The 26,257-nt window shown below is 45.0% G+C and overlaps 2 protein-coding genes across 19 annotated transcripts in view; both read left to right on the forward strand.

Moving 5' to 3' along the window:
- The window catches only part of BRD4 (bromodomain containing 4), a 228,352-nt gene that overhangs the window by 44,913 nt on the left and 157,182 nt on the right, over positions 1-26,257 (forward strand). The window contains exon 1 of one of the 18 annotated variants that reach the window (XM_073319257.2): positions 16,357-16,555. The exons of the other annotated variants lie outside the window; for them this stretch is intronic. The gene's annotated coding sequence lies outside the window, so the exon portion shown is untranslated. Of the gene's footprint in view, positions 1-16,356; positions 16,556-26,257 lie in introns of those variants that run through there. 18 annotated transcript variants of the gene reach the window in all.
- Positions 17,817-24,719, forward strand: LOC140901087 (uncharacterized). Its single transcript, XM_073319299.1, has 2 exons — positions 17,817-23,290; positions 23,879-24,719. The coding sequence occupies exons 1-2, from the start codon at positions 22,885-22,887 to the stop codon at positions 24,397-24,399; spliced, it is 927 nt and encodes a 308-aa protein (XP_073175400.1). The 5' UTR covers positions 17,817-22,884; the 3' UTR covers positions 24,400-24,719.

Genomic DNA, 26,257 nt, shown 5'->3' on the forward strand with positions numbered 1-26,257 from the left:
AGCAAGTTGAGACAGCAGCTGCTGCCAGCAAGCTCCCTTCGTCCTGAGCCCTATCATATGTCTATTCCCCCCACCAAGCTCTGTGGAGATGGGGTACAGGAGTGGGGGGAGGGGGACACACTGACATGAGCACCCTTCTTCCTCCCCACCTCCTGCACAGTGAGCAGGAGGCTCCTGTGAGCAGCTCCAATGCAGAGGGCAGGAGCAGCATATGACAGTGGGGGGAGGGACAGCTGAACTGCCCGGCAATTGATAGCCTGCTGGGAGGCTGCGGCACAGGGAACTTAGGGGAGCTGATGCAGGAGTTGCCAGGCTACCCTCGTTCCAAGCCCCCACCAGCTAGCTCCAGTGGGCTGCTCTTCCTGTCAGCAGTGGACAAAGCAGGCGACTGCTAAACAACATTATAAAGGGAGCATTGCGCAACTTTAAATGAACATGTTCTCTAATAGATCAGCGATGCAACAATGAAACAACATTAATTGGGATGAGGTTAAGTGAGGAGTTACTGTATTGCATCCAATTTTGGGCCCCCCACTACAGGATGTGGACAAATTGGAGAGAGTCCAGCGGAGAGCAACGAAAATGATAAGGGGGCTGGGGCACATGACTTATGAGGAGAGGCTGAGGGAGCTGGGCTTATTTAGTCTGCGGAAGAGAAGAGTGAGGGGGGATTTGATAGCAGTCTTCAACTACCTGAAGGGGAGTTCCAAAGAGGATGGAGTTAGGCTGTTCTCAGTGGTGGCAGATGACAGAGCAAGAAGCAATGGATTCACATGGCAGTGGGGGTGGCCTAGGTTGGATATTAAGAAACACTGTTTCACTAGGAGGGTGGTGAAGCACTGGAATGGGTTCCCTAGGGAGGTGGTGGAATCTCCATCCTCAGAGATTTTTAGGGCCTGGCTTGACAAAGCCCTGGCTGGGATGATTTAGTTGGTGTTGGTCCTGCTTTGAGCAGGGGATTGGACTAATGACCTCTTGAAGTTTCTTCCAACCCTAATCTTCTGTGATTCTAATAAGAAAAGGAGTACTGATGGCACCTTGGAGACTAACCAATTTATTTGAGCATAAGCTTTCGTGAGCTACAGCTCACTTCATCGGATGCATACTGTGGAAAGTACACAAGATCTTTTTATACACACAAAGCATGAAAAAATGAGTGTTTACCACTACAAAAGGTTTTCTCTCCCCGCACCCCACTCTCCTGCTGGTAATAGCTTATCTAAAGTGATCACTCTCCTTACAATGTGTATGATAATCAAGGTGGGCCATTTCCAGCACAAATTCAGGGTTTAACAAGAACGTCGGGGGAGGGGGGGGAGGAGGAGGAAAAAACAAGGGGAAATAGGTTACCTTGCATAATGACTTAGCCACTCCCAGTCTCTATTCAAGCCTAAGTTAATTGTATCCAATTTGCAAATGAATTCCAATTCAACAGTCTCTCGCTGGAGTCTGGTTTTGAAGTTTTTTTGTTGTAATATCGCAACTTTCGTATCTGTAATCACGTGACCAGAGAGATTGAAGTGTTCTCCAATTGGTTTATGGATGTTATAATTCTTGACATCTGACTTTTGTCCATTTATTCTTTTACGTAGAGACTGTCCAGTTTGACCAATGTACATGGCAGAGGGGCATTGCTGGCACATGATGGCATATATCACATTGGTGGATGTGCAGGTGAACGAGCCTCTGATAGTGTGGCTGATGTTATTAGGCCCTGTGATGATGTCCCCTGAATAGATATGTGGGCACAGTTGGCAACGGGCTTTGTTGCAAGGATAGGTTCCTGGGTTAGTGGTTCTGTTTTGTGGTTTGTGGTTGCTGGTGAGTATTTGCTTCAGATTGGGGGGCTGTCTGAAGGCAAGGACTGGCCTGTCTCCCAAGATTTGTGAGAGTGTTGGGTCATCCTTCAGGATAGGTTGTAGATCCTTATAATGCGTTGGAGGGGTTTTAGTTTGGGGCCGAAGGTGACGGCTAGTGGCGTTCTGTTATTTTCTTTTAGGCCTGTCCTGTAATAGGTGACTTCTGGGAGCTCTTCTGGCTCTATCAATCTGTTTCTTCACTTCCGCAGGTGGGTATTGTAGTTGTAAGAATGCTTGATAGAGATCTTGTAGGTGTTTGTCTCTGTCTGAGGGGTTGGAGCAAATGCGGTTGTATCGCAGAGCTTGGCTGTAGACAGTGGATCGTGTGGTGTGGTCAGGGTGAAAGCTGGAGGCATGTAGGTAAGAATAGCGGTCAGTAGGTTTCCGGTATAGGGTGGTGTTTATGTGACCATTGTTTATTAGCACTGTAGTGTCCAGGAAGTGGATCTCTTGTGTGGACTGGTCCAGGTTGAGGTTGATGGTGGGATGCAAATTGTTGAAATCATGGTGGAGTTCCTCAGGGCTTCTTTTCCACGGGTCCAGATGATGAAGATGTCATCTATATAGCGCAAGTAGAGTAGGGGTGTTAGGGGACGAGAGCTGAGGAAGCGTTGTTCTAAGTCAGCCATAAAAATGTTGGCATACTGTGGGGCCATGCGGGTACCCATAGCAGTGCCGCTGATTTGAAGGTATACATTGTCCCCAAATGTAAAATAGTTATGGGTAAGGACAAAGTCACAAAGTTCAGCCACCAGGTTAGCCGTGACATTATCGGGGATAGTGTTCTTGACTGCTTGTAGTCCATCTTTGTGTGGAATGTTGGTGTAGAGGGCTTCTACATCCATAGTGGCCAGGATGGTGTTATCTTGTGTACTTTCCACAGTATGCATCCGATGAAGTGAGCTGTAGCTCACAAAAGCTTATGCTCAGATAAATTGATTAGTCGCTAAGGTGCCACAAGTACTCCTTTTCTTTTTGCGAATACAGACTAACAGGGCTGTTACTCTGAAACTTGTGATTCTAATGGATTCTAATGAAGAGGCTAGGCCATTGAGTCAGAGCAATCTGGGCCATTTGGTAAACTGTGTACTTGCAAACAAGGTGCCTTTAGATACAGGTAAATGTAAACATATACATCTAGGAGACAAAGAATGTTAGCATACTTACAGGGTGGGGGACTCTATCCTGGGAAGCAGTGACTCTGAAAAAGATTTCTGGGTTATGGTCAATAATCAACTGAACATGAGCTTCCAGTGTTATGCTGTGGCCGAAAGAGCTAATGCTATCCTGGGATGCATAAACAGGGGAATCTCAAGCAGGAGTAGAAACTGTTCAAAAAGGTTGTTGATACACATTGGAGAGAGTTCAGAGATGGGCCACAAGAATGATTGAACGATAGAAATATGCCTTACTTTGATAGATACCAGGAGCCCAATCTATTTAGTTTAACAAAGAAGGTTGAAGGGTGACTTGATTGTAGTCTAAAAGTATCTACATAGGGAACAAATATTAAGTAATTGGGTGCTCAGTCTAGCAGAGAAAGGTATAACATAATCCAGGGGATGGAAGTTCAAGATAGACAAATTCAGATTGGAAATAAGGGGTACATTTTTGACAGTGAGGGTAATTAATCACTGGAACAATTTACATGGGGTTGTGGTGGATTTTCTATCACTGTCAATTTTTAAATCAAGACGGATGTTTTTCAAAAAGCTATACTGTAGGAGTTACTTTGGGCAAGTTCTGTGGCCTGTGTTATACAGGAGATCAGACAGATAAGTGATTCCTTCTAGCCTTCGAATCTATGAATCTGTCCTAACTTTGGGATTGATCTGCCTCCTGGAGACTCTCTGGGAAGCTTACCTCTTGCAGCTAGCTTTTGGTTTAATGGATTCCAAGGCCAGAAGGAACCACTGTGATCATTTAGCCTAATCTAAACCACCAGGGAGATACTCTTCAAGATCTACTAGCAGCTATGTGGATTTGGCAGCTATCTGGGGCTGTTGTTGCCAAGGGGTCTGGTGCCAAGCACTTCCTGGCACTGTCCCAGAATCTGGTTTTGGTTAGTGCCATCAGTGCCGCTCTTACTTTGTTGAGCCCTATCTCAGAACTAGGGACACACAAAGGACTGCCATCTTTTGTCTGTAATGAGCTCTACTTCAGTTTGATGGAATAGTTAGTTGGTCCTGGTTTGCCGGGAGACAAACCATTTTTAAAGCTGATTAGAATAAATGAGCCTGTAATTAGCTTTCCATAGATATCTTATTAAAATGAAATGTTAATGACCAGTAGCTTGTGGGATCTGTTAAATAGTTTTCGGAAAATCTGAATATGGATTATTATATGCATTTACATTTTGCAATACGTTCGGTGATGAGCTGGAAATTGTTTGTTGATGTGGGCCCTAAATTGACTTTCACTTTAATTTCACTAAAACATTAGTATTGGGGATGTCTGCAAGAGCCAGATAAATAGTTGCAAAAATAAACAGATCAGTAGTCCCAAAATAGCCAGTATGAATGTTTACACACACTTGGACTCTGAATATGTATGTCTGTCTTTGAGGTATGTGACTTGCTACTAGAACCCTACATGTGAGATTTGAATCAAGAGATAAAAGTATCCATAATGGAAATTTAATTAAAATTAGACTTGTGCATTGTCACCTGAACTGCAGATAAACCTATAGTTACTTTCAAATACTGAAGGTCTCCTTTAGGAAGCTCTGATTTCTAGCAGGGATGGTGCAAGCAAGTCCAAAGATAACACAAACTGTCATTTTGGATGGTCTGTGATCTTTACAGCTAAGATACTTGGATTTATAGTCAAAAATTAGTTTTATGTTATGTTCTGGGCTGCTTATTAAATCTTTTCTGGTCACTTTATTAAATATATAATATGTACTTATGCTAATAAATTTAGTTTGTATCTATCTACGTGTAAACGTTAAACAAAAAGTGGATTTTCAAATGTATGTTATGTAGCATTTGGAGATCCTCTCAATGATCTGATGGGAATGCATTTATTATTGAGACCAGAGTTCACAGTTTTCTTTCTGCAGCAACTGATTTACTTCCTTAGTATCCAAAGCAAAATAAAGCATTCAGCTTTCCTGCTCTGCTGTGTTAAGGTATTGTATTGCAGCAGACGCTAAACATGACAGGATTGGTAGGGGAAAGCCTTTATTAATCACCTGATATAAAAACTTCAGCAATTCTTAAGATTTAAAAGAATGTTTAGTTTGTACTTTTTCTTCACAACCACATCTCTTAATGCACAGTTGTCATGGTCTTGAACCATGTACAGATTTTGTCCCACTATTTGTAGATATCTGAAGGTCCGTGGGTTCCAGTTCAGGTTAGTGGTGGTCTTCGCCATATTATTTTTTTTTTCTGGGACAAGTTTGCAACCAGTACCAGACCAAAAAAAATTGCTCCCCCCCTTTTCTAGGTGAGCAGGTTAGCAGTCAGTGAGAACTAGAGATGTTCATTTGTGGACTGGGTCACTGGGCAAGTAGGGTCAATTTTCTGCATGGGTTCAGGATTGAGCCATTCCTTTCCATCTCTAGTTGGTCTGTGAAGATGCAGCTTTCTGCATCAGGTCAGGAGAGCAGTTCCAGCAGGTTACCACAGAGGGTAGTGTTAGGCAACAGTCTTACCTAGCATAGCAGTTCACCTTGTGTCAGCCTGCAGGAATGGCTTTCTTTGCTGTTGCATGAAGTCCTACCTAGGAAGTGGTTGCTTTGCAGGCTTCCGGGTTGGGCCCACAATTGGGCTGCTAGTGTGTGGTGTAGAGATATTACTCCTGGGGGAATTTTGTGCCAAAATATTAAAAATTCCTTCACATAATATTTTTAAATTCTGCACATTTTATTTGCCAAAATAACACTCTATAATCACGCCAATTTCAAGTATTTTGGTAATTTATTTCAAAATATCTGTCAGCAAGTGTGTCTGTAACAATACAGACCTGCACAAAAATTCCCCCAGGGACGCAGAGTTAAAGAAATCCTTACGAAAACCCAGTTCTTGCTTCTTTGGCACCTCTACGCCCGCACCCATGGGGCCTGCTTCGCTCGCTCACTCGCTCCCCCAAAGCCCAGACACTCACACCCCCTGTCTCCCAGAGCTCAGCTTCCCCTGACCACACACTCAGACGCTAGCCTCCTAGAGCCCAGGGATCCAGAGGAAGAAACAGCCTGATGCTGGGTCCCGGGCTTGCACAGAGTTTCCTGCAGGCCACCGTCTTAAGGGCATATTGGGTACCCTCTGCCTGCCGTGCCCCCCCATCCGGCAGCCTGGTCTTCTATTTGTGAGCTGGGCTTTGCTGGTCCAGCGGCCCCTAGTGGCGGCCAGCATCTTTGGTCGGGTGAGGAGGAAAAGATGGAATACTGTAGTAAAGAGAATTGGAAGCAACAACAGGTTACAAGATTAACAGGGATTGGGAAGGAGGGCACAAATTACTGTTTAAATACTACAGTGATGGGTACTGTAGAAAACATGAAGATGGACTGAGCATGAGAGGTTGGAGTGGTGATGGGGAAAGGAATGGCAGAAGAGAATATGATGCCGGAAAGAGAGAGCAGGGGAAGAAGTGAGAGAAGGAAAGGAAGAACAGTAAGTAGTTCAAGTTTTGCATAGCGTATGCTGTTTATCTGTTCCATGTTCAGTTTTCCCAGATCTTCTACTTTGGCTTGCCTACTGGTCATGTCATCAGTGTTTATTTGCCAACACAAATAAAAACAGGGCTGCTTAGCTTGTATTTTTAGTTTAATCACTTTTGTAATATCTAACACATAATTGAGGTGTTCCGTTTCTAACATTATTGCTATTGTGCCTTCTATTTTGTTTCAGATTGTCAGTATTTGACAGTTCTAGTGCAGTTATAAAATGAGGTTTCTTGCTTCCACTTGATGCAGACTGTACAATTTTTTTATAAATTATAACATTTTTCATAAAATAAATCTTGGGAATTATATACTAGTCCTTGCTTCTTGAATACATTTTTAGATATATAGTAATATGTTTTACAGCTTTTGATCATTCCTCATGGCACAAGGTGGATTTGATTTAAATCATGATTTAAATCACTAATCAGATTCAATTTAATGATGGATTTCTACATAAAAGTGCATTCTCGTGGTTATAATTTTAATACATGTTCTTCACAATTCAGATAGATGTAGGTTTCATTTTTAGAAGGTACACGCTATACGTGTACCTTCTAAAAATAAAGTGATTTATTTTGAAAACTTTTCAGATTAGTTTTACAGCTATATCAGAAAATGAATGATTGTTTGGTTATTTCATTTACCAAAGGTAACTGAAGCAGATATTTATGAAGTCCTAGGGAGGTGAGCTATCTCCAATTCAACAGGTTAGTCATTAATATTTAGAGGATTTTCTTGCCATACTATATTAGGAGGAGAACGTCACCAGACAGACCTATAAATTATTTTATTTAACTACAAGAACATTATGTATTCTGGATTTTTTTCTTCAACAGCAAACATGATATTTTAACAAAACAAGCATATGAATTTTTGAATGTAGTTATTTAAACATTCAAGTTTTTTAAAATCAGGTTTGTTTTTGTTAAAATTGCTTTTACAAAAATAGTTCAATGAAATTTTTTAAAAAACAAAACAAAAATTAAATTGCCATGTCAGCCAAGTCAACATGAGAAATTTAAAATATTGGCTTCTGCAGCTAACTCAGTCGTCTTCACCTTCATTTTCCTGTTTGTTCATAATCTGGAAAAGGAAAACAAGCTTTCCTGCTTTTTCATGTCCCAAACAATTTCTCAATTTGGAATGAATTAGTCCAAAGGAAGAAAATATTCTTTCTACATTGGCAGAAGAATCTACTGCCGTTAAGTGAGATTATCACTTCAACGGTCTCTGAATCCAATAAGTGATATCCACCAGTTCACTGGTGTGACTTTCTTTTAAAACATCATCAGCAAACATATATTTCTTGAATGGTTCTAATTCCCAAACTGGGTCTCTTTTATGGCCTGCTGCCATTATAGGTTTTCCCTTCTAGTGAGAGAATGGTATGGTAGATCTCAAATCAGAAGGCTACACTCTGAGACCTCAAGACTTCTGGAATATGCTGCTCAGTTTCACTTTTGTTTCTACTGCCTGTCCCTGTGTTCTCACGTTTATCTCCAGACTTCTTCTACTTGTCCAGATCTATTCCACCTTCAACAATCTTCTATTCATTGAACTTTTTGAAACTTTGCACTTTTAGAGAGAGGTAAGGGATTGAATCTGTACACAAATTTGCAGAGGGACAATAGGGTAGAGGTCTGTTATTTCTCACCTCTATATATTTACTTTGTTTAAAAACATTTTTGCTGTTAACAAGCATGTTATCTCTGGAGACACAAATCCACAGTTTGAGAACTGAAAAACTAAGCATCTCTGATGGTATCTTCTAGACTGAGCATTGACTCCCATTGGGGTAGATAGAAAGATTAACCTAAATAATCTATACAGAAGCCTCTGGAACTCCATAAAATTGGGTCCCTAATCCACGAACTATTGGAACTCATTTATAAAGCTTTTCTTAAACATTACGTGATTATATTGTCTCATACTATAGAATTAGGATTTATAATCCCTATTCGATGATGAGATATCTTTTTGCTATAATGTATCTTAATTAAAACTATCTTTAGATAGCTTATTTCCTCAAAAAGCATTTTATAAAAAAAAATCTGATTAAAAATTTTTTTTTATTTAAATCATTGATTTTTATCCACCCTGTCATGGCATAATTCCATTTAAAATCCTAATGTATTTTGACTTCCCTAATATATAGTTGTCTCAGAGAAGCTAATAATTAAAGGATTGATATTAAATTCCCCTGATTTAGAGATCATCCCTCTGGTTGAGGCACATTAATAAACTAGACTGGGAAAGCTAACAGTACTGCTACCCCTGCTGTATCTGTTTGGTAGTTAAAGGATTTCAGCCTCCGGGGTTGTCCATATCCGGCAGCTACAAGCATCTAGGCCTGTTTCTACATAGCATGCATGTGCTGAAGTCCCTTTTGACTTCAGTGGGATTTAAGCATTACCTCAGCGGTTTGCCTAATTGGGGCCCAAGGGCCAGATTTTCAAAAATCCTCAGCATCCATAATTAGAATCAGATTTTCAAAACATAATTCTTTTAGGCACCTAAAATTGAGTTGCTACTTTTCCAAAAATGCAGTGTTTAAATGGAATCTACAGAGTGCTGAGGCTTTGAAAATCTGGCCCTATAATCTTAAAAACCTAAAACCAAATATTTCCCAGAAGGGCTTGAATAATGGACGCTGCACAAGTCATTCAGCAAAGTGGGCAAACTCTTCCAGTGTTTTAACATGGTAGTACAACCACTGTCGTTCCCCTGAGAGCAGAGAGGCACCCCTGAAATGAAGGCATTTCCTATCCTAATCCAGAAACCAAATAGTCCCATTCAGAAAAAATGGGGGCAGAACTTCCTAGTACCTAGAAAGAATTTTGTTAGAAAAAATGCTTTGTTTGGATTGCAAGTATTTTAATTCTGTATTTTAATTTGAACTCTGAGCAGAGAACTAGGAGCTAAACTTGTCTTCTCATTCAAGGAAACCAGATGATCTGAGGGCAGGAGAGGCATGGCAGAGAAACAAAAATAAAACAAAGATTTCTGAAAATAGCTGGGGTACCTGGCATCTTAAAGAAAATAGTTTGTGAGAAACCCTTTGAAGCATAGACATATACTGTTGCCATAAACATGATTTTTACATACTACATGATGCATGGAGTGTAATTATTTAGCACAGATAGTATTGAATATATATTAATGCATGTCTTCTGATTTAATGGTGTATTAATAAGTTACAAATGTGACCCAAGACATTGCTTATGGGTGGGGTAGAATGTGCTAATTTTAAAATGTTTTTGGTTGTTACTTAGGGCTTGTGTACACTTACAGTGCTGCAGTAGCACTTAGTGAAGATGCTACCAATGCTGACAGGAGAGTTTCTCTGTCAGCGTAGGTACTCCACTTCCCTGAGAGGTGGTAGCTGAGTTGATGGGTGAAGTTCACCCATCAACATAGTGTTGTCTACACTAGGGGTTAGGCCAGTATTACTATGGCGCTCAGGGTGTGGATTTTTCACACCTCTGAGCAGCGTAGTTATATTGACATGAGTTGGTAGTGTAGACCAAACCTAACGGCAATGGCTGAAAGGAATGTGGCAATGTCAGCTGACGAGTTATTCAGAAGGAAGTGTGCTCAGTTGACAGACACCAATCATTTGCAGACATGGATGAAGTGCCTTCAGTCCTTTGCTCCTATGAGCACCAAACTTGGAAGAAATGACCAGTTCAGTAAGCTGTTGCACAAGTTTAACTGTTTTTTCTGATGAGTATTGCACATTTTCTCTAGTGTTGAAAATCTGCTCTCAAAGACCTTAATTGTGTATTTATATATAATCATTGCTTTAAAAAGTTGATATAATTGTAGCTGTTATAGGTGTATTGGGTCAACACGCTTGCACATGAGGTATAAGGTGTTGGATATTAAAGACTGCCGTTGGAAATCTAGTGTTTACTGCTTTCTCACAGCTAATTTTTAATTTACAGTAGTGGCTGATCCTAAGTCTTCCTTTGATTGCATCAAGTTGTGCCTTGCTGTTTCATCATCTCTTGTTCTGTAATATTGGCCATTATCTTGAGAGCTGCACAATACTTGGGTATCTGCCATTAACTTGTTGCACACCTGCTGCCTTAACTGCTGCATAGCCTTCATGGAAACTGTGATGATCAGTTTCCTGTCTATCCCTGTCTCTTTAGGTTCTTGTACAGTGCTCATCACCATGATATGAGTGACCTGAAAAGGTTCTGTAAACTTTGAAAAACACAGATATGAGACGCTAAAAGGAGGAAATTATAGGTAGGGCTCGCAGTGCTACTTATAGTTAAGGTTGTCTGACACCTTTCACTGTAAAATCTTATTTTCAGTTGCTTATAACTTCGTCAGATTTTCATTATGTGGGCTTAAATTTCTGATGCTGGGTCTCTGCCTCAGGTTGAATCATTTTGGAAAGTTTCAGTAAAAACAGTTGTCGCTTCAGAGAGCGAGGTTGTGGAAAAATACTGTGCTTTGCTGGTGCTAGGAGGGGAAAAAAAATCTTACAGCTGTTTTGTTAAGAAGCTCTAGCATCTCTATTCTTCAGAGCTGAAACTTGAATTTTGTGTGAAGGAGATAACACTGGGGTCAGAGGTGCCTTTTGGTGTCACTGAAAATCCACCCAAATTTGGCCAAGATACAAGCCTCTGAAAATAATTGCACATGATCAGAAGGGGTGTGTTAGAGGCTGGCAGTAAAATTCTCTGAATGTTGTTTGCGATGGGTAGAGTCAACTGCTACAGAGCTCTGTGTCAAGCACACTGAATATGTTCCATCCCCACTGAGCATGCTCTGTCCTGGGGCTGAGCAGGAGGTTTCCTGCAGTTGGTCTTCCTGGGTACATGGGGCCGTTTTGACATCAGACACTTGGAACTGAGAGCAGGGAGATTCTCTCTGTGCTCCATCTCTGCTGTTGCTCAGGCAGTATGGAGAAGGAAGTGGAAGCAGCCTGATTTGAAGGTAGAGGGTGAGCAGTGTGGAAGGAGAAATCTGAGGTGGGGACAGGTGGAGTCAATAGGAGGAGGTTTGAATAGAGCAGAGGGAAAACTGAACAGAATGGAGGGGATAAGCAGTAGGGTCTATAACCACTAGACACACTGCCCTCCAGATCACAGAACAGAAATTTTGATTCCCGAGTTCTTGCGTTCCTGTGGTGTCGGCAAATATCCATGAAACACACTGGCAAAGTCTGTCTTTTCTGCCTCTGGTGCCAGATACTCCATTAGCTTAAGTGGTAGAAGCCTGTACTATGGATCTAAAGGTTCCAACCCTACTGATGACTTATGGGGTCACTATAGTTGGAATTTTTTAAGTTTGCTTTTATAAAACCTAGGAAGCTATAGAAATGTTAAGATTAAATTGGCAACATAAAGCACTTAAGTTATGAAATGCCAGAATTGAGTTTGCCCATTCAACCTTAATTCGATCCCCGTGTGTGTGTATTTATATTATGATATAGTCTTTAATTACAAAAAGAAAAGAAGTACTTGTGGCACCTTAGAGACTAACCAATTTATTTGAGCATGAGCTTTCGTGAGCTACAGCTCACTTCATCGGATGCATACTGTGGAAACTGTAGAAGACATTATATACACAGAGACCATAAAACAATACCTCCTCCCACCCCACTCTCCTGCTGGCAATAGCTTATCCAAAGTGACCACTCTCCTCACAATGCGCATGAAAATCAAGGTGGGCCATTTCCAGCACAAATACAGGTTCATAAACCAGTCGGAGAACACTTCAATCTCTCTGGTCACGCAATCACAGACATGAAGGTCGCTATCTTACCACAAAAAAACTTCAAATCCAGACTCCAGTGAGAAACTGCTGAATTGGAATTCATTTGCAAATTGGATACTATTAATTTAGACTTAAATAGAGACTGGGAGTGGCTAAGTCATTATGCAAGGTAGCCTATTAACCCTTGTTTTTTTCTCTCCTCCCCCCCCCCCCCCCCCCCGACGTTGTGGTTAAACTTGGATTTATGCTGGAAATGGCCCACCTTGATTATCGTGCACGTTGTGGGGAGAGTGGTCAGTTTGGATGGGCTATTGCTGGCAGGAGGGTGAGTTTGTGTGTGTATGGGGGTGGGGGGGGGCAGGAGGGCCTGGATTTGTGCTGGAGATGGCCCACCTTGATTATCACGCACATTGTAGGGAGAGTGGTCGCTTTGGATAAGTTATTGCCAGCAGGAGAGTGAGTTTGTGTGTGTGGTTTTTGGAGGGGGGTGGGGGGGATGAGAAAACCTGGATTTGTGCTGGAAATGGCCCACCTTGATTATCACTTTAGATAAGCTATTACCAGCAGGAGAGTGGGGTGGGAGGAGGTATTGTTTTATGGTCTCTGTGTATATAATGTCTTCTGCAGTTTCCACAGTATGCATCCGATGAAGTGAGCTGTAGCTCATGAAAGCTCATGCTCAAATAAATTGGTTAGTCTCTAAGGTGCCACAAGTACTCCTTTTCTTTTTGCGAATACAGACTAACATGGCTATTACTCTGAAACCTATCTTTAATTACATAATACCATTTTTTCCATGGGATCATGGTCTCGTTCAATACATAGGATGGGCAATGCTTAGGGAATGAATCTGGTTGTGTAATGAATGAGGTTGTTTGTAGAAGCCCTGCCTTATTTGTTGCAGAAGTTGGAAGATGTGCAGTGAATGAGGCAAGGGTCTGCAGGAAGAAAAGGATGATCTCATGGTTAAGGCAGTTGAATATCACTGCAAAACTACCCTGTCCCTGTCTCTGCCAGAATTTCTATAAGATGCTGGGCAAGGCACTTAAACCAAAGTTCTCTCCATTGGTCACTGTGTTCCTTATTTCCTGGGGGCCCAACTTGAGACACCAGAGGCCTGATTTTGTTGAAGTGCTGAGCGCACTCAACTGCAATTGCAGTCAACTGGAACTGTGCTTTCAATATATGAAGTTCTATGTAATGCTAAGTATTCAGAAAAATAAGTCCCTGTGTGTGTCGTCGGACAGCCATAATTAGTGGACACTTGATACTTTTGTCTCTAATGTGTCTGTCTGCGTGCCTCAGTTCTCTATCCATAAAATTGGTATAATACTATTTCACCTCAAAGGGATGTTTTGAAGGTGAATCAATTCATTAGAGTTTGAGAAACTTGCAAGTGCTACAGTGGTGAGTGCCATAAAGCCATTTAGGAAATTCTGTATTCAGTGCATGGCTTGGATGGTGTACTGTAAATAAGCCCTGGGATTGCAAACTGAATTATAAAGATAAAAAGAAGTGTAGACTAGCTACATATTCAGTGTACTCATCTATCCTATGCAATGAAGTATGGATCCTGTGAAAAACAGTATGTGATCTTGAAATTAAAGTCTGTATCATAATGCATAAGCCCAAGGAGGCTGAGTTAAGGTTACACAAGCAACTTTATTGTGGCAGTTCTTAACTATTAACTTTCTTCTGTATGGCAGGCTTGTATATTAAATACAATAGACTGTGAAAAATACAGCAGTCATTGTGTCAAATGTGATGCCTGTCTAGATATAACTGTCATTGGCATGCCCTGCCTTCTTGACTACATCAGGAATACTGAAGGATATTAAGTTTTGTTTCAGTTCATGTCCCCTCAGCCACTGAGATTGGTTTTCTGAATTTGCTGGCTGAGACATGGGAAGAGAGAGGGGCTTATTGGGAACAGCACAGTAGTTGCTGTTTGCCAGCCAGAGAAATATGCCCACATCAGTGATGAACTAACCTTCCTGTAGAATGCCAGTCCAAACTTGGAGGTGTTCTGTGGATCACCAAGACTTTAAATTTGAAAAGGCAAATGTTTGGCCTAAAATTTTTTTTTTTTTCCTGGTCATTGGGAATTAGGGTTGGATTATTCTGTTGTCACAAATAGCATGTATCTTGTTATATTGTCTAAACTTGTATTCTGACTTCCCCCATTCACTTTGAAGGAATTTTATCAGGTGCAGAAATCTGCACTACTGCTCTCTAAAGGAAAACTGCAATGACTAATTGTAATATCTCATGTAAATAATTACCTGTATGTGAATTTCCATCGGTTTTTAGAAACTAACGATGGGAGAGATCCTGGAAGATTGTAGAAGGATCTTGGAAAAAGGAAAGGAGTACTTGTGGCACCTTAGAGCCACACTATCAGAGGCTCGTTCACCTGCACATCCACCAATGTGATATATGCCATCATGTGCCAGCAATGCCCCTCTGCCATTTACATTGGTCAAACTGGACAGTCTCTACGTAAAAGAATAAATGGACACAAATCAGATGTCAAGAATTAGAACATTCATAAACCAGTCGGAGAACACTTCAATCTCTCTGGTCACGCAATCACAGACATGAAGGTCGCTATCTTAAAACAAAAAAACTTCAAATCCAGACTCCAGCGAGAAACTGCTGAATTGGAATTCATTTGCAAATTGGATACTATTAATTTAGGCTTAAATAGAGACTGGGAGTGGCTAAGTCATTATGCAAGGTAGCCTATTAACCCTTGTTTTTTTCTCTCCTCCCCCCCAAAACCCCCCCCCCCCCAGACGTTCTGGTTAAACTTGGATTTAAACTTGGAGAGTGGTCAGTTTGGATGAGCTATTGCCAGCAGGAGAGTGAGTTTGTGTGTGTGTGTGTCCCCGGGAAAAAAAAGGGGGGGGGGGTGAGAGAGCCTGGATTTGTGCTGGAGATGGCCCACCTTGATTACTATGCACATTGTAGGGAGAGTGGTCACTTTGGATGAGCTATTACCAGCAGGAGAGTGAGTTTGTGTGTGTATGGAGGTGGGGGGGTGAGAGAACCTGGATTTGTGCAGGAAATGGCCCAACTTGATTATCATGCACATTGTGTAGAGACAGGTTTCAGAGTAACAGCCGTGTTAGTCTGTATTCGCAAAAAGAAAAGGAGTACTTGTGGCACCTTAGAGACTAACCAATTTATTTGAGCATGAGCTTTTGTGAGCTACAGCTCACGAGAGCTCATGCTCAAATAAATTGGTTAGTCTCTAAGGTGCCACAAGTACTCCTTTTCTTTTTGTGAATACAGACTAACACAGCTGTTACTCTGAAACTTGGAAAAAGGAGGAGCTGGGGAACTATAGACCAGTCAGCCTGACTTTGATGCCTGGGAAGTTTACTAGAATGATGTTACAAAACATTCAATTTGTGAATACTTGAGAGGTGAGGGGGTAATCACTAGTCCCCAGTGTGCATTTACCAAGAACAAATCATGCCAAACCAGCTTGATTTCATCCCTTTACAGAGTAACTGATTTAGAGGATGGGGGAGTGCACTGGACAGAATATACCTGGACTTCAGCATGGCTTTTGACAGTCCCACATGACATTTTGATAAGTAAGCTGGAGAAATGTCGGCTTGACAGAACTACCATTAAGTGGATATACAATTGGTTAAACCAGCTGCAAATAAAGAGAAACCATTAATGGAATTACGTCAGATTGGAAGGAGGTCCCAAGTGGGGTTCCACAGGGATCTGTTCAAGGTCCGGTGTTTAACACCTTTATTAATTACCTGGATGTAGCTATAGAGGGCATACTGATCAAGTTTGCAGATGACACAAAGCTTGGGGTGGAGAGGGAGTTGCCAAAACTTCAGAGGATAGAGCTAAAATTCAGAGGGATCTTGATAAATTGGAGAACTGGGCTATAGACGACAAACTGAAATTCAGCAAAGACTGATATAAGGTGCTACACTTAAAGAAGAAAAACCAAACAGACACATACAGAATGAGGAAAACTGATTTGGCAGCTGCACTGCTGAGAAGGATCTGGGAATTGTGGTGGATCACAACCTCGGCATGAGTCAGCAATGCGTTGCTGTTGTGCGTGTGCACGCGCGCCCCCCCCCCCCAACACACAAAAAGCAAATGCAGTTTTATTTTGCATCAACAGAGACCTAGCATGCAACTCATGGGAGGTGATAGTACCGCTCTATTCGGCGCTGGTTGGGCCTCAGCTGGAGTACTGTGTCCTATTTTGGTCACCAATGCATAGAAAGGATGTAGAGAAACTGGAAAGGATCCAGAGGTGAGCGACACACATGGTCAAAGGGATGAAATGTAAGCCTTATGAGCAAAGGCTGAAGGAACTGTATATGTTTAGTTTGGAAAAGAGGGATTGCATTCTCAAATGGAGTGTCAGTTCCTACTACCACAGGGCAAGCTCTGAGAGTGGCCTTCATTCTCTAGACTAGTGCAGCACTTCTTTTTAGGACAACAAGGTTCTCTAGACAAAAGATAGGCATATTTTATGACAAACTGTCTGCTTTTTGTTGTTGGCTTTGACTGACTGAGGATTAGCTGGCCTTGTAAATTAAGACACTGATATAACAATCTTCCATGCAACTAAAGCAAGAATTAGAAACCACATACACTTGCATGTAAGGAGGTACCAACCTGAATAAGGTCTTTCAGTTCTCTCATTTAGACATTAAATGTGGAAGGAAATCCTCTAAGGGTAAGGAGATGGATAGTAGATCACTGTGCTGGAGATAATGTCTCTCTAAAGGGCTTGTCTGTGTTTACAACGCTACAGCATCACAGCTGCAGCACTTCAGCCTAGGCACTACCTATGCCAACCGGAGGGATTCTCCTGTCAGTGTAGGTAATCTACCTCCCTGAGAGGCGGTAGCTAGGTCGACGTAAGAATTCTTCCATCCATCTTGTGCTGTTGATACAGGTACTTAGGTCCGCTTAACTGCGCCACTCAGGTGTGGATTTTTCACACCCCTGAGCGACATCGTTATGCTGACCTAATTTTCTAGTGTAAACCAGGACTAATACTAGTGTACTGTAATATTTCTTTCAGACACTGCTACTCTGTTTCAAGTTTTGTGCATTCACACTTACAACTTCTAAGGCTGTGCATTGTGTCCAATACATTTAATTGTGTAGCTGTGAATAGTCATTCTTGCTCCAAGAAACAAAAAGGGAGTTCTTAAAAGTTGCCTTAGGATATGTCTACCTTGACAAGTTTCTGTGCAACAAATTATACCATTTTAATAAAAGTGCTGGAATTAAACCGCTGTTGCGTGCTCCTTGTGATGGTGGAGTGCATCCCTGTTAGCAGCTCTTGCAATGGCAAAGAGAGCAGTGCACTGTGGTAGCTATCCCACTGTGTAGCTGGCCTCAGGGTGCTTTGGGATGGGTTTGCAATAGCTCATGGGGCAGGCACCGTGTTACGTGATGCAGGTTTCACAATCCCATTGTCCCATGGGCATGTTACTACATTGCCAGCCGCTTTTCAACTGAAGCGGGGGTGTGGGGAGAGTGTGACGGGGTGTGGGGGGGCGCGGGGGGAGAGACAGTGTGTTTTGAAAAAAGAAAAGGAGTACTTGTGGCACCTTAGAGACTAACACATTTATTTGAGCATAAGCTTTCGTAAACTACAGCACACTTCATCGGATGCATTTTGCGGGACAGAGTGTGTGTCAGCATGCAGTCTTGTAAGTTCACACAGCGGTAGGAAGCAACCAGTCCTGAGATGGGGAGGGGGAAACCTCAACATCAGCCCCCGTCTCCCTCCCCATCTCTCAGCACAGTACGCACGCACTCACGCCTGCACTCACGCCTGCCTCTGTGTTCAACAGCACGAGCATTCCATATTAATGGTTTGCTTTTGGTTGTCAGAAATGGAGCTTTGAAAGGGGAGGGGCGCATGTCTCCAGGGCAGTCTCTGGAGCTCAAAACAATGAGCAGAGCAGCCACTTGAGGGACTGTGGGACACTGTAATGTGTTTACACTGCCAGTACAGCGCTGGAGCCTCTGTGCTTTAAGGCTTATGAGGGAGGTGTTTTTTTTTGCAGTGCTGCAACTGGGGCCTTGGCTACACAGATGTACAGCGCTGTGAGTTAAACCCACCTTTGTACAGTTGAGTATGGAAAGCGCTGCAGTCTATCCACATTGGCAGCTGCCAGTGCACTGTTGTGGCCACATCTGAGGCACTTGCAGCGGCATTGGGAGCGGTGCATTATGGACAGGTATCCCACAGAGCATCTCTTCCCATTCTGGCATTGTGGGTTGTGGGAAGGGGGCTTGGCGTGTGGGGCATTCTGGGTCCTGTCCCAGCGCCCCGTGGTGCATCGCTTTGCATCCCAGCAATCCCTGTGTTTCCATCCACATTTGGTGCCATATTTCAGCGGTTTCTGTGCAGCGCAATCTGTGTTCCGTTTTGGTCTGCGGGAAATGGAGCCTGAACTGCTGAGGAGTATGCTGACGAGTCTCGCCAGCACGTCACGTTTGGCAGTCGAGCTATTTCTTAAGATCCAAAGTGACAGTGAGGAGTCGGATGATGACATTGAGTCGCGTAACACGTACGACATGAGATGGCTTGTGGCATTCACAGACCTGCTCAGCACCGTGGAACGCCGCTTTTGGGCTCGGGAAACCAGCACTGAGTGGTGGGATCACATCGTCATGCAAGTCTGGGATGATGAGCAGTGGCTGCAGAACTTTCAGATGAGAAAAGCCACTTTCATGAGACTGTGTGAGGAGCTCGCCCCCATCCTGTGGCGCAAGGACACGAGATTGAGAGTTGCCCTGACGGTGGAGAAGCTCGTGGCTATTGCAATCTGGAAGCTGGCAACTCCAGACAGCTACTGATCAGTCGCGAACCAGTTTGGAGTGGGAAAGTTGACCGCTGGACTCGCGTTGATGCAAGTTTACAGGGCCATTAATCGCATCCTGTTCAGAAGAACCGTGACTCTGGATAATGTGCAGGACATTGTGGCTGGCTTTGCACAAATGGGTTTCCCTAACTGTGGAGGGGGGATAGATGGGACGTATATTACTATTCTGGCACCACCCCATCTAGCCTCCGAGTACGTTAATCGGAAGGGGTATTTCTCTGTGGTTCTCCAGGCGCTTGTGGATCACTGTGGGCGTTTCATTGACATTAACGCAGGCTGGCCCGGAAAGGTGCATGACGCACGCATCTTTCGGAACACTACCCTGTTCAGGAAGCTGCAGACCGGGACTTTTTTCCCAGAACGGAAGATCACAGTAGGGGAAGTCAAAATGCCCATTGTGATCCTTGGAGACCTCGCTTACCTGTTAATGCCGTGGCTCATGAAACCCTACACAGGGAGCCTTGACAGCAGCAAGGAACGGTTCAACTACAGGCTGAGCCTGTGTCGAATGACTGTGGAGTGTGCTTTTGGCCATTTAAAGGGCCGCTGGTGATCTCTGTGTGGGAAGCTGGACTTGGCAGAACACAGCATCCCTGAGGTTATATCTGTGTGCTGTACCCTCCATAATATATGTGAAGGGAAGGGTGAAAGATTCACTCAGGCATGGACCTCCGAGGTTCAACACCTGGAGGCTGAATTTGCACAGCCAGAGAGCAGGGCTGTTAGAGGGGCCCAGCATGGGGCTGCGAGGATTACGGATGCCTTGAGGGAGCAATTTGAGGCTGAAAACCACCAGTAATGTCTGGTGCCCTGCATGGGAGTGAAGTGCAGTGGTTCTGACTTGCAGTGCCTGTTTCTTTCCTGGGCTAAGGTATCTTTTATTTTATGCAATAATAACGAATGTTTTCAAAGCCAAAAGATCCATTTATTGAAAAGAAAATTCATTTATTGAAAAGAAACACAACTGCTTGGGAAACAGAAAGGGCAAGGGGGTGTCGTGGGGTTCAATCACATATTTGCGTATGTCCTGTTCTCATACTCAGCCTTCCTGTCTGGAGTGTTGTGCAATGAGTGCTGCACTTCAGGATGGGGGTTGAGTGCAGTGGGTAAGGGTCATAGTTTTCAGGGCTGGGTGGTGAAGCTACAGGTGTTGGAGGCAGCTGGTGGTGATAAGAACCCGGATGTTGGGGAAGGTGGGTTGGAGGTGACATGGGGGCACAAGGGAAAGGAGTTTTGGGACACATGCCGCAGGGCGGGGGCAGGCGTGGTAGTGCTCCACCTGCATGGCTTCAAGAGCCTGGATAGAGTCCGCTTGGCGCTCCATGATGCTTATCAGCCGATCCGTGCTTTGCTGTCGGTGCACTGCGTTTTCCTGGTGGATCCTGCTTTTGCTCTCCCTCCACTCCTGCACTTTTTGATTCTCTTTAAGAGATTGCTGCATCACTTCTTGCAGCATGTTATCTTTGCTTTTTCCTGGCCTCTTCCTGAGTCTTTGCAGTCTCTTGGCCGATGGTAACACGGACTGCGGAGATCTCAAGGTTGCATCTGTCAAGGCAAAATGCAACACTTAAGAGGCAGCATTTTTTATACCAGACAGAGCAATGATTCCCCCAACTTAAGGAGGGCGCACACAGTCTACACAATAGCATAATTTTCCCATCCCAAGGCGAGCGCGCACAACCCACAATGGTGAGTAAGCACATGGTCAAGGGGGACTGATAGTTTCACGGCTGTACTGTCCTCTGGGTTTCTGTGCCTTGGGGAGAGCCAACAGCTGCAGGGGGCACCTACACTGAATACCGTCCCAACATTTTCCACAGGAGTCCGTCCTGGAAGATATCTCGCTGCTGAGGGTGACCTGGGAAGCAAGGGAGGGTCTTCTGCTGCAATGCGGCTTCCACTCTGGCCCATATGCAGCTTGCCTGTGTGCAGCAGTGGTCCCCTCGTGGCACAGACACGTTAGCCTAACTGGGACAAGGACCACGGTGGCTCTCCCAATAAACCTGCGCAAGCGCATTGCCCAGCTTCTGGATGAGACTTTTGAAGAGATTACTGAGTAGAATTACCGTGATGTGATAGACCACATCAATATGCTATTCTGCATCTAGGCATGCATGCATGCAGCCCTAACCCTCCTCGCCCAAAGAGCCGGCACCGAAAAAAAAAAAGCCGCTTACCGGGAACCTGCTCTTCTGTTTGTCCTCCACCAACTACCAGCCGCTGCGACTGGCTACCTTCCTCATGGCTCGAGAAGAGCTCCTGGCTGCATGCCTCCAGGGATTCTGGAGTCTCTCCCCGCGTCCCAGTGCCCTCACTCCTGCTTTCCTCCTCCTCCCCCCACTCTGAAGTGTCCATGGTGGTGCTCGGAATGGAGGTGGGGTTGCCCCCAAGTATCGTGTCCAGCTCTTTGTAGAATTGGCAGGTTGTGAGGGGAGCACCCAAGCAGCCGTTTGCCTCGTGGGCTTTGCGGTAGGCACTCCGCAGCTCCTTCAATTTAACCCTGCACTGCAGTGCGTCCCTGTCATGGCCCCTTTCCCTCATGCCCCTTGATATCTGCCAAAGGTATCGTAATTCCTACGGTTGGAGTGCAGCTGGGACTGGACAGCTTCCTCCCCCCAAACACTGAGGTCCAACAACTCTCTATTGCTCCATACTGGGGCTGGCCTGGTGCGTGGAGGCATGGTCACCTGAAAAGATTCACTGAGAGCACTCCACACCTGCCTGAGCAAACAGGAAGGGGATTTTTCAAAATTCCCAGAGAATTTAAAGGGCAGGTCTGATGGCTGGTCACCTGAGGCCAGGGCACTAGAGTTCCAACTGATGACCAGAGTGGCTAGAACAGGCACTGTGGGATACTCAGGAATACTTCTGGAGGCCAATCAAAGCGCATTGGGCAGCCACACTGGTGCTGCAGTGCACCAGTGGTGACGCAACAAACTTTATTCCTCTCAGGGAGGTGGAGTACCAGCAGCGCTGTAGCCGCGGAGATACAGCCCTGTACGTGCCTTGCCAGTGTGGACGGGGAGTGAGGTACAGTGCTCTGGGCGGCTTTATTGCGCTGTAAGTCGTAAGTGTAGCCAAGGTCTGAGGAGTTTCTGTGCACTAAGTGGTATGGCAGTGTGTACACCTCAGGAGTTACACCACAGAAAGTGCTTTACTGCGCAGTAATTTGCCAGTGTAGACAGGGCCTTAGAATCATAGCCCTGGTCTACACTAGGACGTTAGGTTGAATTTAGCAGCGTTAAATCGATGTAAACCTGCACCCGTCCACACGATGAAGCCCTTTATTTCGACTTAAAGGGCTCTTAAAATCGATTTCCTTACTCCACCCCTGACAAGTGGATTAGCGCTTAAATCGACGTTGGCTCGAATTTGGGGTACTGTGGACACAATTCAATGGTATTGGCCTCCGGGAGCTATCCCAGAGTGCTCCATTATGACCGCTCTGGACAGCACTCTTAACTCAGATGCACTGGCCAGGTAGACAGGAAAAGAACCGTGAACTTTTGAATCTCATTTCCTGTTTGGCCAGCGTGGCAAGCTGCAGGTGACCATGCAGAGCTCATCAGCACAGGTGACCATGATGGAGTCCCAGAATCGCAAAAGAGCTCCAGCATGGACCGAACGGGAGGTACGGGATCTGATCGCTGTATGGGGAGAGGAATCCGTGCTATCAGAACTCCGTTCCAGTTTTTGAAATGCCAAAATCTTTGTGAAAATCTCCCAGGGCATGAAGGACAGAGGCCATAACAGGGACCCGAAGCAGTGCCGCGTGAAACTGAAGGAGCTGAGGCAAGCCTACCAGAAAACCAGAGAGGCGAACAGCCGCTCCGGGTCAGAGCCCCAAACATGCCGCTTCTATGATGAGCTGCATGCCATTTTAGGGGGTTCAGCCACCACTACCCCAGCCGTGTTGTTTGACTCCTTCAATGGAGATGGAGGCAATACGGAAGCAGGTTTTGGGGACGAAGAAGATGATGATGATGAGGAGGTTGTAGATAGCTCACAGCAAGCAAGCGGAGAAACCGGTTTTCCCAACAGCCAGGAACTGTTTCTCATCCTAGACCTGGAGCCAGTACCCCCCGAACCCACCCAAGGCTGCCTCCTGGACCCAGCAGGCGGAGAAGGGACCTCTGGTGAGTGTACCTTTTAAAATACTATACATGGTTTAAAAGCAAGCATGTGAAAGGATTACTTTGCCCTGGCATTTGCGGTTCTCCTAGATGTAGTCCTAAAGCCTTTGCAAAAGGTTTCTGGGGAGGGCAGCCTTATTGCGTCCTTCATGGTAGGACACTTTACCACTCCAGGCCAGTAACACGTACTCGGGAATCATTGTAGAACAAAGCATTGCAGTGTATGTTTGCTGGCGTTCAAACAACATCCGTTCTGTATCTCTCTGTGTTATCCTCAGGAGAGTGAGATATAATTCATGGTCACCTGGTTGAAATAGAGTGCTTTTCTTCAGGGGACACTCAGAGGAGCCCATTCCTGCTGGGCTGTTTGCCTGTGGCTAAACAGAAATGTTCCCCGCTGTTAGCCACAGGGAGGGGGGAGGGTTGAGGGGGTAGTTACGCGGTGGGGGGAGGCAAAATGCGACCTTGTAACAAAAGCACATGTGCTATGTATGTAATGTTAACAGCAAGGTTTACCCTGAAAGAGCGTAGCCACTGTTTTATAAAATGTGTCTTTTTAAATACCGCTGTCCTTTTTTTTTTCTCCACCAGCTGCATGTGTTTCAATGATCACAGGATCTTCTCCTTCCCAGAGGCTAGTGAAGCTTAGAAAGAAAAAAAAACGCACTCACGATGAAATGTTCTCCGAGCTCATGGTGTCCTCCCACACTGACAGAGCACAGACGAATGCGTGGAGGGAAATAATGTCAGAGTGCAGGAAAGCACAAAATGACCGGGAGGAGAGGTGGCGGGCTGACGAGAGTAAGTGGCGGGCTGAAGACAGGGCTGAAGCTCAAATGTGGGGGCAGCGTGATGAGAGGAGGCAGGATTCAATGCTGAGGCTGCTGGAGGACCAAACCAGTATGCTCCAGTGTATGGTTGAGCTGCAGCAAAGGCAGCTGGAGCACAGACTGCCACTGCTGCCCCTCTGTAACCAACCGCCCTCCTCCCCAAGTTCCATAGCCTCCACACCCAGACGCCCAAGAACGCGGTGGGGGGGCCTCCGGCCAACCAGCCACTCCACCACAGAGGATTGCCCAAAAAAAAGAAGGCTGTCATTCAATAAATTTTAAAGTTGTAAACTTTTAAAGTGCTGTGTGGCATTTTCCTTCCCTCCTCCACCACCCCTCCTGGACTACCTTGGTAGTCATCCCCCTATTTGTGTGATGAATGAATGAAGAATGCATGAATGTGAAGCAACAATGACTTTATTGCCTCTGCAAGCGGTGATTGAAGGGAGGAGGGGCGGGTGGTTAGCTTACAGGGAAGTAGAGTGAACCAAGGGGTGGGGGGTTTCATCAAGGAGAAACAAACAGAACTTTCACACCGTAGCCTGGCCAGTCATGAAACTGGTTTTCAAAGCTTCTCTGATGCGTACCGCGCCCTCCTGTGCTCTTCTAACCGCCCTGGTGTCTGGCTGCGCGTAACCAGCAGCCAGGCGATTTGCCTCAACCTCCCACCCCGCCATAAACGTCTCCCCCTTACTCTCACAGATATTGTGGAGCACACAGCAAGCAGTAATAACAGTGGGAATATTGGTTTCGCTGAGGTCTAAGCGAGTCAGTAAACTGCGCCAGCGCACCTTTAAACGTCCAAATGCACATTCTACCACCATTCTGCACTTGCTCAGCCTGTAGTTGAACAGCTCCTGACTACTGTCCAGGCTGCCTGTGTACGGCTTCATGAGCCATGGCATTAAGGGGTAGGCTGGGTCGCCAAGGATACGTATAGGCATTTCAACATCCCCAACAGTTATTTTCTGGTCTGGGAATAAAGTCCCTTCCTGCAGCTTTTGAAACAGACCAGAGTTCCTGAAGATGCGAGCATCATGCACCTTTCCCGGCCGTCCCACGTTGATGTTGGTGAAACGTCCCTTGTGATCCACCAGAGCTTGCAGCACTATTGAAAAGTACCCCTTGCGGTTTATGTACTCGGCGGCTTGGTGCTCCGGTGCCAAGATAGGGATATGGGTTCCGTCTATAGCCCCACCACAGTTAGGGAATCCCATTGCAGCAAAGCCATCCACTATGACCTGCACATTTCCCAGGGTCACTACCGTTGATATCAGCAGATCTTTGATTGCGTGGGCTACTTGCATCACAGCAGCCCCCACAGTAGATTTGCCCACTCCAAATTGATTCCCAACTGACCGGTAGCTGTCTTGCATTGCAAGCTTCCACAGGGCTATCGCCACTTGCTTCTCAACTGTGAGGGCGGCTCTCATCTTGGTATTCATGCGCTTCAGGGCAGGGGAAAGCAAGTCACAAAGTTCCATGGAAGTGCCCTTACGCATGCGAAAGTTTCGCAGCCACTGGGAATCGTCCCAGACCCGCAACACTATGCGGTCCCACCAGTCTGTGCTTGTTTCCCGAGCCCAGAATCAGCGTTCCACAGCATGAACCTGCCCCATTAGCACCATGATGCATGCATTGGCAGGGCCCATGGTTTCAGAGAAATCTGTGTCCATGTCCTGATCACTCACGTGACCGCGCTGACGTCGCCTCCTCGCCCGGTATCGCTTTGCCAGGTTCTGGTGCTGCATATACTGCTGGATAATGCGTGTGGTGTTTAATGTGCTCCTAATTGCCAAAGTGAGCTGAGCGGCCTCCATGCTTGCCTTGGTATGGCGTCCGCACAGAAAAAAGGCGCGGAACGATTGTCTGCCGTTGCTCTGACGGAGGGAGGGGCGACTGATGACACAGCTTACAGGGTTGGCTTCAGGGAGCTAAAATCAACAAAGGGGGTGCCTGTACATCAAGGAGTATTTCAGGCAGGACTGCACAGAGGGTTCCAATAAGAAAGGGTGCACCTAAGTTATCGTTCTTATTGGAACAAGGAGGTTAGCCTGGCCTCTGATTGATACATGGCTAGATTTACCTCGCTGCACCTTCTCTGTGAGTGACTGCAGTGTGATCTAGAGGAATGAGTCCC

Source organism: Lepidochelys kempii, chromosome 20, assembly GCF_965140285.1.
Source record: "Lepidochelys kempii isolate rLepKem1 chromosome 20, rLepKem1.hap1, whole genome shotgun sequence".
In the NCBI taxonomy this organism is placed as follows: Eukaryota; Metazoa; Chordata; order Testudines; family Cheloniidae; genus Lepidochelys; species Lepidochelys kempii.

What these genes read in the sequence shown, in the direction of transcription:
- LOC140901087 (XM_073319299.1), top strand. Translation starts at nt 22,885, where the DNA reads ATGAAGGACAGAGGCCATAACAGGGACCCGAAGCAGTGCCGCGTGAAA. An exon ending in AGGCGGAGAAGGGACCTCTG is followed by an intron (nt 23,291 to 23,878) that starts GTGAGTGTACCT and finishes TTTCTCCACCAG; the next exon opens with CTGCATGTGTTTCAATGATC.